Source organism: Peromyscus leucopus, chromosome 1 (assembly GCF_004664715.2).
Source record: "Peromyscus leucopus breed LL Stock chromosome 1, UCI_PerLeu_2.1, whole genome shotgun sequence".
NCBI lineage: Eukaryota > Metazoa > Chordata > Mammalia > Rodentia > Cricetidae > Peromyscus > Peromyscus leucopus.
Genome location: NC_051063.1, coordinates 53,348,820 through 53,362,744, shown reverse-complemented (window position 1 = coordinate 53,362,744; position 13,925 = coordinate 53,348,820). Strand labels below are relative to the sequence as shown.

The window sequence follows — 13,925 nt, the reverse complement described above, 5'->3', positions numbered from 1 at the left end:
CAGGTAAAGCCACGGAACATGTGGCGATACATAGATTAATAGTTATGGCTAATTTAGGATATAAGAGCTAGCTAGCAAAAGGCTTGAGCCATGGCCATGCAGTTATAACTAATATAAGCCTCTGTGTGGTTTACTTGGGGGACATGAGTGGGAGAGAATTTGTCCTGACTACCAGCAGGCAGGGACACAGGAAATCTTCCAACTATATCCAGCAGCTGATGGGAGTGGATGCAGAAAACCCATAGCAAACATTAGGTGGAGAGAGAGCCCAGGTTGAAGGTCTCTGTCAGGTCCTTCACCTGGAGATTGGAGAACCCCAGGAAGCAGGGGAGAAAGGAATTGTGGGAGCCAGGGGAAATCGAGAACACTGGAGAACATGGCCCATTGTAATCAAGTAAGCAGGACTCATGGGGGCTCACAGAGAATGAAGCAGCAATTGCAGACCCTGGGTCTGCGTAGTCTCCTCTGAATATGTTACGGTTGTTGGACTTGGTGTTTTGGGGAGACTCCTGACAATATGAGTAGGGGTATGTCTGACTCTTTCGTCTGCTCTTGGACACTTTTCCTCCTATTGGGTTACCTCACCCAGCCTTGAATGTGAGGGTTTGTGGCCTGGTCTTATTGTATCTTGTTGTGCAATGTTCAGTTGATGTTCCTGGGAAGGCCTACTCTTTTCCTGGGGGAGCAGGGAGTGAGTGGATCTGAGGAAGGGGGAGAAGTGGGGAAGAACTGAGAAGGGTGGAGGAGGGAAGCTGCAATCAGGATGTATTGTATGAGAAGAATAAATAAAAAATTTTAAGGCAGAGCAGTGGCAGAGCAGACGGACAGCAGCCGCAGAGGCAGGCTGAGCTAGTAGAAGAGACGCGGTCGAAATAAAGACCAGAAACTGAGCTATTACCCACTGAGAGAGTCTAGTGAAAAACAATGAGATAAGAGCTTGGAACAGGGCCGCCCTGTTAATCCCAGCACCAGGAAAGGAGCCATCTCCGTGGGACCAACCAGAACGATACGAACACTCTGTCTGAGGCCAACCCAGGGCCCAGTCTGCTGATCCTGTGAAACCCAACAACTGGAGGTGTTTGGTGAGATTACCCTACTAAATAACCTGCTCAGCTGAATCCATTCAGGAAAGGATTCAGAATCCGTACAGTCTGCCAGTCTAAGGAAACAAGATCAGCTGAGGAGTTGACTTGAGCAAAACGTGACCTGAGAACACAAAAAGAAGGCACTGCCCAGCCACAGAACCAGATCACCAGAATCATAAGCCTACACTACACCGAAACTGGGAACAGGTAAGCCCCCATCTCCAGACCAGCAGATTAGGTCTCTAGCCCCTAGGCCCTACCATTGGAGTACCAGGGACCAGACAGCTACTTTACCCTGCTCCCCCACCAAAAAACAAAACAAAACAAACAAACAAAAAAACCAAACCCCTATGCACCTAACAACCACTGAAACCATAAGCACAACCTGCACCAACTGGGAACAACTGCTCCCTGAGACAGAACCCACTAACACTGATTGGACTAAGCTGCTCCCGAAGAAACAGAGCCCAACAGCACCAATTTAACCAAGAACTCCTAGTGGACCAAGACTAACAATTAGAACAAGAGAGGCACCTTCAGACACAGATACTGCCTATACCGAGCAGAGGAAGAGATGAGTAGATGCCAGTGCAAAAATACAGGCAACAACATAAAGACCTATGTGACAACATCAGAACCTAGTGATTCTACACCTGCAAGACATGACATACCAAGGCAGAAGAAGCCAGAAGAAATGAAATCCTAAAATGACTTTAAGAAGATGATAGAGGCCCTTAAAAGAGGAATGAAAAACCCCTTAAAGAGGAAATAAAAAATTCCCTTAAAGAAATGGAAGAAAAAACAAACAAAAATTGTAAGAAATCAAGAAAGCCAAGAAAAAGTAATTAAACGCCGGGCGGTGGTGGCGCACGCCTTTAATCCAGCACTTGGAGCAGAGGCAGACGGATCTCTGTGAGTTCGAGGCCAGCCTGGGCTACCAAGTGAGTTCCAGGAAAGGCACAAAGCTACACAGAGAAACCCTGTCTCGAAAAACAAAACAAACAAACAAACAAAAAAGTAATTAAACAGATGAAGGAAACAATTCAAGATTTGAAAATTGAATTGAGACAACAAAGAAAACACAAACTGAGGGAATGCTGGAAATAGAAATCCTGACTAAACGAATAGGAACTACAGAAGCAAGCATAGCAACCGAATGCAAGAGATGGACCAGAGAATCTCTAACCTGAAGACATAATAGAGAAAATAGATTTGTCAGTCAAAGAAAGCACTAAAGACAAAAAAGTTGTAACACAAAACGTCCAAGAAATTTGGGACACCATGAAGAGATCAAACCTAGGAAATAATAGGGATAGAAGAAGGAGAAGAATACCAACTCAAAGGCACAGAAAATATATTCAATAAAATCATAGAAGAAAACTTCCTAACCTAAAGAAAGAAATACTATGAAGATATAATGAGCTTTATAGAAAACCGAATAGGCTGGATCAAAAAAAAAAAAAAAAAGTCCCCTCGCCACATAATAATCAAAACACTAAACACAGAACAAAGAAAAAATATTAAGAGCTGCAAAGGAAAAACCAAGTAACATATAAAGGCAAACCCATCAGAATAACACCAGACTACTCAATAGAGACTATGAAAGCTAGAAGATCATGGACAAATCATGCAGACACTAAGAGACCACGGATGCCAACCCTGACTCTTATACCCAGCAAAACTCTCAATCACCATAGGCGGAGTAAACAAAATATTCCAGGATAAAACCAGATTTAATCAATACCTGTCCACAAACCCAGCCCTACAGAAAGCACTAGAAGGGAAAATTCAACCCAAAGAAGCTAAACACATCCATGAAAAATCAAGCAATAGATAATCCCACAACATACACCACAGAAGGACAACACAACACAACCACAAAAAATAACAGGAATTAACAATCACTGGTCATTAATATCCATCAATATCAATGGTCTCAACTCACCTATAAAAAGACACAGGCTAACAGAATGGATAAGAAAACAGGACCCATCCATCTGCTGCATACAAGAAACACACCTTAACTCCAAAGACAGACACTACCTCTGAGTAAAGGGCTAGGAAAAGGCTTTCCAAGCAAATGGACCTAAGAAACAAGCTGGTGTAGCTATCCTAATATCTAATAAAATAGACTTCAAACTAAAATCAATCAAAAGAGACCAGGATGGACATTACATATTCATCACGGGAAAAATCCACCAAGATGAAGTCTCGATTCTAAACATTTATGCTCCAAATACAAAAGCACCCACATTCATAAAAGAAACACTACTAAAGTTTAAAACGCACATCAAACCCCACACATTAGTAGTGGGAGATTTTAACACACCACTCTCACCAAAAGATAGATCTACCAGACTGAAACTTAACAAAGAAATAAAGGACCTAACAGATGTTATGACTCAAATGGACCTAATAGATATCTACAGAATATTCCATCCTAACACAAAAGAAATATTCTTCTCAGCACCCCATGGAACCTTCTCAAAAATTGACCACATGCTTGGACACAAAACAAATCTCAACAGATACAAAAAAATTGGAATAACCTCCTGTATCTTATCAGACCACCATGCCTTAAAGTTAGAACTCAACAACAACAAAAATTATAGAAAACCCACAAACTCATGGAAACTGAATAATGCCCACCTGAAACATCAATGGGTCAAGGAAGAAATAAGAAAGAAATTAAAGAGTTCCTAGAATTCAATGAAAATGAAAGTACAACATACCCAAACTTATGGGACACTATGAAAGCAGTGCTAAGAGGAAAATTCATAGCTCTAAATGCACACATAAAGAAGATGGAGCAATCCCATACCAATGAATTAACAGCACAACTGAAAGCTCTAGAACAAAAAGAAACAAACTCACCCAGGAGAAATAGACGCCAGGAAATAATCAAATTGAGGGCTGAAATCAACGAAATAGAAAACAAGAGAACAATACAAAAAATCAATGAAACAAAGAGTTGGTTCTTTGAAAAAATCAACAAGATAGACAAACCACTAGCCAAATTAACCAAAAGGCAAAGAGAGAGCACCCAAATTCACAAAATCAGAAATGAAAAGGGAGACATAACAACAGACAATGAGGAAATCCAGAGAATCATCAGATCATACTTCAAAAACCTGTACTCCACAAAAATGGAAAACCAGGAAGAAATGGACAATTTTCTGAATAAATACCAATACCAAAATTAAATCAAGACCAGATAAACCATTTAAATAGACCAATAACCCCTAAAGAAATAGAAACAGTCATCAAAAGTCTCCCAACTAAAAAAAGCCCAGGACCAGATGGTTTCAGTGCAGAATTCTACCAGACTTTCAAAGAACTAATACCAATCCTCTTCAAAGTGTTCCACACAATAGAAACAGAAGGAACACTACCAAACTCTTTTTATGAGGCTACAATTACCCTGATACCCAAACCACACAAAGATGCAACAAAGAAAGAGAACTACAGACCAATCTCCCTCATGAACATTGATGCAAAAATACTCAACAAAATATTGGCAAACCGAATCCAAGAATACATCAAAACAATCATCCATCACGACCAAGTAGGATTCATCCCAGGGATGCAAGGATGGTTCAACATACGGAAAAGTCAATGTAATACACCATATAAACAAACTGAAAGAAAAAAACCACATGATCATCTCCTTAGATGCTGAAAAAGCCTTTGACAAAATCCAACACCCCTTCATGATAAAGGTCTTAGAAAGATCAGGAATACAAGGAACATTTCTAAACATAATAAAAGCAATTTATAGCAAGCCAACAGCAAACATCAAATTAAATGGAGAGAAACTCAAAGCGATACCACTAAATTCAGGAACAAGACAAGGCTGTCCACTCTCCCCATATTTATTCAATATAGTACTAGAAGTTCTAGCTAGAGCAATAAGACAACAAAAGGAGATCAAAGGGATACAAATTGGCAAGGAAGAAGTCAAACTTTCACTATTTGCAGATGATATGATAGTATACATAAGTGACCCCAAAAACTCTACCAGGGAACTCCACAGCTGATAAACTCCTTCAGTAAAGTGGCAGGATACAAGATCAACTCAAAAAAATCAGTAGCCCTCCTATACACAAATGATAAAAGGGCTGAGAAAGAAGTCAGAGAAACATCACCCTTTACAATAGCCACAAATAATATAAAATACCTTGGGATAACACTAACTAAACAAGTGAAGACCTTTTTGATAAGAACTTTAAATCTCTAAAGAAAGAAATTGAAGAAGATATCAGAAAATGGAAGGATCTCCCATGCTCATGGATAGGTAGGATTAACATAGTAAAAATGGCAATCTTACCAAAAGCAATCTACAGATTCAATGCAATCCCCATCAAAATCCCAACACAATTCTTCACAGACTTGGAAAGAAAAATACTCAACTTTATATGGAAAAACAAAAGACCCAGGATAGCTAAAAGAATCCTATACGATAAAGCAACCCTTGGAGGCATCACCATCCCTGACCTCAAACTCTACTATAGAGCTATAGTAATAAAAACAGCTTGGTACTGTGTAGCATGAATCTTAAAGTCTTACTAATAAAAACAAACCTGGAGCCAGGTATTGGGGAGAATGCTGGAAGATCAGAGAAGCAGAACAAGCCACAGCCACCTCACCTCGCCAGTTCTCAGCTGATCCTGTTCCTCGACTGGAAGCCTCTGAATCCTCATCCAGAATGAATCTCAGCTGAACTGCTGCTCAAAAGCTTAAAAGCTTAACCAGCTCTAATTCCTGGTCCTACGCCTTATATACCACTCTGCCATCACTTCCTGGGATTAAAGGCTCTTGTTACCCACGTCTGGCTGTTTCCAGTGCGGCCTTGAACTCACAGAGATCCAGATGGATGCCTGCCTCCAGAAGGCTAGGATTAAAGGTGTGAGTGCCACCATTTTCTGGCCTCTGTATCTAGAGGCTGTTCTGTCTCTGACCCCAGATAAGTTTATTAGGGTGCACAATATTTTGGGGACATAATATCACCACAGTACTGGTATAAAAACCGACATACAGACCAATGGAATCGAATTGAAGACCTGACATTAATCCACACACATATGAAACTAATTTTTGAAAAAAGAAGCCAAAAGTATACAATGGATGTCAATATGTAAAAAGATTACAAATAGATCCATAATCTGTCACGGTGCACAAAACTCAAGTCCAAGTGGATCAAAAGACTCAACATAACCCATTTACACTAAACTTAATAGAAGAGAAAAGTAGAAAGTACTCTTGAAACACATTGGCACAGAAGATCACTTCTAAATATAACACCAACAGCACAGACCCTGGCACAACAATTAATAAATGGGATCTCTTGAAACTGAGAAGCTCTTGTAGGGCAAAAGACATGGTCAATAAGACAAAAGACAAGCCAACAGAATGGTAAAAGACCTTCACCAACCCTACATCTGACAGAGGAATGATCTCCAAAGTATATAGAGAACTCAAGAAACTAGACATCAAAATACTGAACAATCCAATTAAAAAATGGGCTAAAGAGCTAAACAGAGAATTCACAAAACAAGAACCACAAATGAAAGACATTTAAAGAAATGCTCAACATCCTTAATCATCAGAGAAATGCAAATCAAAATGACTCTGAGATACCATCTTACACCTGTCAGAATGGCTACGATCAAAAACACCAATGACAGTCAATGTTTGGAGAGGATGTGGAGCAAAGGGAACACCTCCACTGTTGGTGGGAATGCAAGCTTGTACAACCACTGTGGAAACCAGTATGGCGGTTTTCTCGAGAAAATTGGGAAGTCGATCTACCTCAAGACCCAGCCATCCACTCTTGGGCATATACCCAAGGAACGCTCAATCATACCACAAAGATACACGCTCAACTATGTTCATAGCAGCACTATTTGTAATAGTCAGAACCTGGAAACAACCTAGATGCCCGTCAACTGAAGAATGGATGAAGAAAATGTGGTACATATACACAATGGAGTACTACTCAGCAGAGAAAAACAATGACAGCATGATTTTTTTTTTTTTTTTTTTTTTTTTTGAGACAGGGTTTCTCTGTATAGCATTGGAGCCTGTCCTGGAACTCACTTGGTAGCCCAGGCTGGCCTCGAACTCACAGAGATCCGCCTGCCCCTACCTCCCGAGTGCTGGGATTAAAGGCGTGCACCACCACTGCCCGGTGACAGCATGAAATTTGCAGGCAAGTGGATGGAACTAGAAAATATCATCCTGAGTGACGTAACCCAAACCCAGAAGGACAAATATGGTATGTACTCACTCACAAGTGGATACTAGATATTAAAATAAAGAACAATCAGAACTACAACCCACAGAACCATGGAGGCTATATAGCAGGAGGGACACTAGGATGACTGTGGCTTATAATAAGTTTTGGTTTTACTCAATCACTGGGCAAGCCTCAATGAAACATCTCACTATTAGGATAAGAATTTATACTGTATCAAGCTGATGATAGAAAAATAAAGAAAGAAAAGGAAAAAAAAAAGAAAACAATTTTAGGGCTGGAAGAGATGGCTCAGAGGTTAAGAGAACTGGCTGTTCTTCCAGAGGTCCTGAGTTCAATTCCCAGCAACCACATGGTGGTTCACAACCATTTATAATGAAAACTGGTACCCTCTTCCAGCCTGCAGGGATGCAGGCAGAACACTGTATGCATAATAAATAAATAAATAAATAAATAAATAAATAAATACTTAAAAAAAACAATTTTAAAAATCTATCTCTACAGCACAATTGATAGATTGAGCAGGGCCCCACTGATAATACACTTCCCTGTTTTGTTTTTTCTTCCAAGGTCAGGAACTCACCTCTAATTGGAACTTTTGAGGTGCTCCGCGCATGCTCTCAAAGAGTAGGAAGCATACTCGTAGGGAAGCAGCGTACAGGTTCAGCCGCTCTACGCTGAGGAGCTGGGGGTCAGAGAGTGAGAAGCCATGAGGTCTGAGACTGAGGAGAAAGAAGTGGAGACGCAGGAGAGCAGCCCTGCGCAGCTGCCACAGAGCGCCTGTGTTCTAAGGGAACTCATCAGTCAGTGTTTCCTGCTGTCAGCTCTAAAAGTGTTGGTTTACACTGGTTGTCTGTGTTGTAGGAGAGGAGCAGGGACACACTGAAGAGGTACAACCCCGGTAGCTGCTCCTCTCCGTCCACTGTCTCAGGTCCCAGAATCAGACAGAGCATGTCAGGTTTGAGAGCACATGCGTTAACCCACTGAGCCATCAGGCTGGCCTCTTTCTGTTTTTCTGAATAGGTCTCATGTAGCTCAGGCTGGTCTTGAACTCACTAAGGAGCTGAGAATGATCTTGAATTCTTATCTTCCTGCCCTTCCCTCGTAGTGCTGGATTATAGATACGGACCACCACATCACCTGGCTTTCTGACAGATTCTCAATTTAGCGGTTACTTCCTCAACTCCTTGGAGAGTTTTACTGTTACTTCTGGCCAACTGAAAGGGAGGTGTTTCTCAGGATGATAATCATAGGGTTCTCTGGCTTCTCAGTCTCAAAAAATGACCAAGGTCTCTGAGCAATCACATTTTTTTAAAAAAAATGATTTATTTATTTTTATTTTATGTACATTGGTGATTTGCCTGCATGTCTGTGTGAGGGTGTCAGGTTTCCCTGGAACTGGAGTTACAGACAGCTATGGGATACCATGTGGTTGCTGGGAATCGAACCCAGGTCCTCTGAAAGAACAGCCAGCGGTTTTTTGGTTTTTTTTTTGTTTTTTTTTTTCAAAGCAGGGTTTCTCTGTGCAACAGCCCTGACTGTTCTGCAACTAGCTCTGTAGACTAGGCTGGCCTTGAACTCACAGAGATCTGCCTGCCTCTGTCTTCCAAGTGTGGGGATTAAACCGTCCAGCTTGCAGCCAGTGTTCTTAACTGTTGAGACATCTCTCCAACCCTGAACAATCTAGTCTTACCTGGAATAGGTGGCGACACATCTCATCCTTGATGAGACCCAGGAGGGTCTGGCACTGGGCTACAGGGGCTGACTCCAGAGCCACCGTCAGCAAATGCAGTCCCATGTGGATCATAACTTCTGAGTTGTGGCGGTCATGTGGGTTTGTGAGGGAGATAAGGAAACGAAAGAGCTCACGGATGCAGGGAAGACCATAGGGAACCAAAGCTGTGCCTGGGAAGGTGGAGAGAACAGGAACACTAAGATATATCCTGGCTGCTCAATAATACTTCGACTTGTGTCATCCAGAGAAAAACTGTGTGTGTGTGTGTGTGTGTGTGTGTGTGTGTGTGTGTGTGTGTGTATGGGGGTGCATGGGTGGGGGATGTCATGTGCATGTGTGGTGTGCAGGTGTATGTGCCTGAGCATGTGTATATGGAAGTCATAGCAGGATGTCAGATGTCTTCTTTTATCATTCTGTTTCACTGCCTTAAACAGGGTCTCTCGTTGAACTGGAAACTCACTGTTTCAACAACTCTCAGGACCCACATGTCTGCATATCCAATGCTGGGGTTACAGGCATATGCAGCCATGCTTAGCTCTTTACATGGGTGCCAGGGATTTGAACTCAGATCCTCAAGCTTGCAGAAAAGCAATCTCATCCACTGAGCCATCTTCCAGCCCCTATCTGTAGCAATTTCATAAATTAATTTCCTTCAAGGATAAGGATCCACTACCCATCTCTTTTTTTTTAATTTTTAAAAAAATTTTTTAATTTTATTTATTTTATTTTCAGAGCTGAAGACTGAACCCAGGACCTTGCGCTTGCTAGGCAAGCACTCCACCACTGAGCTAAATCCCCAGCGCCCCACTACCCATCTCTTATTGGGTGAAATCTGAATCAAGGATTTTTGTTAAAAGTCCCAAGCTTTATACTGTTCCTTCTCTCTTCCTATAGTCTCCCAAAGTCCTTCTCTGAATGACTTAGGGAAAGGTTCCACCCACGCCAATAGTTTTATAGTACGATTCCATTTCCTGTATAGAAAATGGGACTTGGAGGTAGTAGTCACCTTCATCCGGGTTGGTCTAGGTTCAGAAAGTTTTTCTGGTAGGATGGGGCAGATGATTGGGCAGAGCCTTCCAGAGAGTACCTACCTTCCTTCTGGGAGGACTGGGTAAAGCGAACGCCCCGGGGATTGACATAATCCATGTCGTGGACAGAGGAAGAGGCCGAGTGGTCAGTAGGGGATGTGCACTCCTCTAACACTTCAGGGATAGACTCCACGATGCTGACTGGGCCTTTTCCACATGAGCCCCTTCCTGCTATGACCAGCAGCAGTCAGATAGAGGAACAGAGATGAGGCAAGAACAACTTAGAATTTATTCCCCTAAAGTATATGTTTTCCAAGCTGTCTTCAATGGACCATAGATCATTGATTTAGGAATCGATGTAAGATGGCCCAGTGCCATCTGAGGCAACACTGATCTCGGGTGACAGCACTCGACAGGTGCAAAAGTTTGCACCTGCTCACCATTTAGGTGATTACCTTCCTGTGAAAGCCGTTCTTCCCGCCCTGTTGTCAGATGCTCCCATTTCGACACTGCCTTTTCACAGCAAGTCACGGTGTGCGTTTTCTGGGAAATGGGAAGACTCCCTATCCCAACTTTCCTCCCCCTCTTTTTTTTTTTTTTTTTTTTTTTGTTTCAGGACAGAGTTTCTCTGTATAACCCTGGCTGTCCTAGAACTTGATTTGTAGACCAGGCTGGCCTCTAACTCACAGAGATCCACTTGCCTCCCAAGTGCTGTGATTAAAGACATGTATCACTTTTTTTTTTTTTTGAGCCCAATTTTCTTTTAAGACAAGGCTTGGGTTCAAAACCCAAAAGGACAAGCCAGCTCCAACAGTAACAAATTGAAGAGGGGACATTCAGGGATCAGTCATACCTGCGGGTCAAGCTGATCGGAAACTCCTATCTCATTGCTCCCAGGCTCTGTGGCTGCACTTTCCCTTGGGGAGCCAGCTTGCTCCAAGTCAGTGAGGTCTCCTTGGAGGTGTCTGGAGGATAATTCCAGGCCACTGTCTGTACAGGGACTGACCACTGCTGAGGCAGCTTCTGAACTTGCAGAGGAGATGGATGAAGGTACATCGATGAAAGGCATGCCACCTGACAAGGACAGGATGGAACTTGAAGTTGAAGAGAAGCCCTGTGAGTAAAGCATCCTCTACAGTACCAGGGTCTTGCTTCTTAGACTGAATGCTCAACCTGAGGTCATACAGGGTTGTTAAATGGTCACAGTTTGACTCTCTGTTCTTTGCAGAAAGATGGATTGGCTTTCCATTTCAGATCCCCTCCTGAGAAAGAAAGGATCTTTTCTATCTGTTTTCATCAGAAAGAAGCAACCAGGGCACTCACTAGTAAGGTTAGAGGACAAGGTGGCTCCATTTGGAGTGGCAGCTCTGAACCTGGTAGGACTTTGGTTGTATGACGTGGAGGCCGAGGGGACCTTTTCTGCTTCTTCCACTTGGATGAGTCACTCATGCCTCCTGCTCTCATTTTCAGCTGGAAATATCATACACTGTTAGTATCCAGACTAAAAGAGTAATTTAAACAAAGATGTCATTCCTAGAAATATCTCAGCACTTAGTCCTTCTGGTCTCTAGAAAACAGCTTACTCCCCACATCTCTGTCAGATAATCTAGACCATCAGACTATACACCTGTGCCTCTACATTTGCAGCTTTTTTGGAGTGGCACAGTGGCCTCCACATTCTGCCTTTGGACTAATCATTGAGACAGCCAGCTGTCACACTTATCACTCTGCTTCCTGGGTCCCAGGTGCTATCCATGATGCATGAGCCTCTTGCTGAACAGGTAAGGGCAGCCTTTGCCTACAGGCCTGTGGACTGACTTCTTCCACAGTCACTCTGCAGAGCAGCTCCTGGTTCTAGTTCCGGTCCAACTATTAGCACCCACTCCTTCCTACCTAGATTCAAAGCTTTCTCACTAAGGCATGGACTGGGACCTAGACCATAAAGACAACTTTTATTCTGGAATTTTTGCATTAAAATGGATGGTCAAAAGTTATTTTTTAGAGAAAGGAGTGATACTCCAATTAAGAATGGAGGACCATGTCATGCTGCGGCTCCCAATTGTGATATAGCAATAAAACCTCTTGTTCTTCTTATACTTGTTCTTCCTAGATTCATTTTGTTTATTTTATTACGTTAGTTACTTTTTTAAGACAGGGCGTCATGTATCCTGGGCAGGTCTCAAATTCATTATGCAGCCAAGGATGACCTTGAACTTTGGGTTCTGCTTCTACCTAAGTGTTAAGATTACAGGCATGTGCTACTACACTTTGCTTACTTGGTGCTGGGGCTCAAACCCAGTGTATATGCCAGCAAAGACTCTTGTAACTGAAGTATATCTCCAGCACCACTAGATACAATTTTAAAGATCTGTTCAATTCTTCTGATATTTGGAGAGAAAATTCTTTCTTCAAGCTCCCTTACTCTCAAAGCTTTGATAGCCTCTGATCACCTACTAAGAAACCAGGTAATTCTTCCTTTCTTCCTTCTCCAAATCTCCTACTAAAGGAGAGAGGCCCCAAACTGAACCTTTCTCCCAGTTCTTAACACAGTACCAGCTTCTCAATGGATTCATATTCTTGTCCCTCCACCTCCAAAACAGCTGCAGTCATATGCCTGAAACTGAGCTTCTGTGACTACACAGGAATCAGAAGGATGCTCTTTCCAGTAACCTTGGGGTTCAGTAGCTCACACTCATGGTAAAAACTGATCTGGGAGAAGAATAAGACAGACAGCAAGAAACCCAAAGGATCAATGAAAGAAAACAAGGACCATCTGGCCTTACTGGTCATTACCAGTGAGCTCCACAAAGTCCAAACAACTAAAGGTTTATGAGAGAACTCTCCTTTCTAGGAGGCTCCTCTATATCAGCCCCACTTCTACTGAGAATGACAATTAGTAATGAACACTCTTTCCACACAAGGATGTGGAATTTCCTATTCGGTATTTTCCTATCTTCCACTCTGAATTCTGCAAAGTTAGCTCCAAGCAGGTTATTTCAGTGAGTGTGCCTGGCCTCCTAACTGGTGCAGGGGCCTGAAAGCTGGCAATTTTCACAAAGGCCTCGCTGTTGCTATGTTCCCTGTCCTAAGGCTCTAAGGTACATGGTAGGCAGCAAGTGTCCATGGAACCCTATGCCACCTTATCTGTACAATTCTATATTCCAAAAGACAGCAGTAACTTTATAAAAATAGTATAGGCTCTAGGCAAATAATCATGGCAACATGCACGCTAGCCACTGAAGAGAGCTGAAATTTTTAACTATGCAAACACAAAATGAGACAATGCATTCAAACAGGATAGAGACACATCCCTAGCTAGGGAACACTCACACAGTTATTTTATCTTCAATGACAGGAATACTCATAATCACACGTCTGGCATGCACACTTATGTGATGGATAACCTAGACATCCCTTATCCCTTTCTCCTCATCTTTCTAAAGCAAGGCTATTTCAAGGGGTCAAGTAATCTTTAGCTTATACTCCTCCACTAAACTCACCTATATCTAAAATTTTAAAGGACAGAGGGTATCTTTGCAGATATTAGAAAATCCCCAGTGCCCTAGGTTGCCATGGTCCCTAGTTCCTTTCAATCAATGTAGAGATCTGAATCTTGCAGATCCCTTTTATGTAACCAAGAAATAAAAGACCCTCACAGGATGTACCACCTTTACCCATCAACAAACACATCCAGGTATCCAGATCTTCTCAAGGACTATGCTTAACCTCTCTACACCAGCTCTGAGACAGGGGAGGGGAGAAGGAAGGATCTTGCTTGAGGTCCTGTAGTTTCCCTAGAAATGGTGGGCCTTAAGACTCCACAC

General features: G+C 42.3%; 1 protein-coding gene across 1 annotated transcript in view; it reads right to left on the bottom strand.

The window, feature by feature from the left end:
- Positions 1 to 13,925, bottom strand: part of LOC114708153 (Golgi-specific brefeldin A-resistance guanine nucleotide exchange factor 1-like) — a 139,241-nt gene that overhangs the window by 11,832 nt on the left and 113,484 nt on the right. The window contains 7 exon segments of the mRNA XM_037202355.1: positions 7,922 to 8,023; positions 9,032 to 9,243; positions 10,165 to 10,296; positions 10,299 to 10,329; positions 10,955 to 11,175; positions 11,425 to 11,460; positions 11,463 to 11,571. Of these exon segments, the coding sequence (XP_037058250.1) occupies positions 7,922 to 8,023; positions 9,032 to 9,243; positions 10,165 to 10,296; positions 10,299 to 10,329; positions 10,955 to 11,175; positions 11,425 to 11,460; positions 11,463 to 11,571 (843 nt within the window).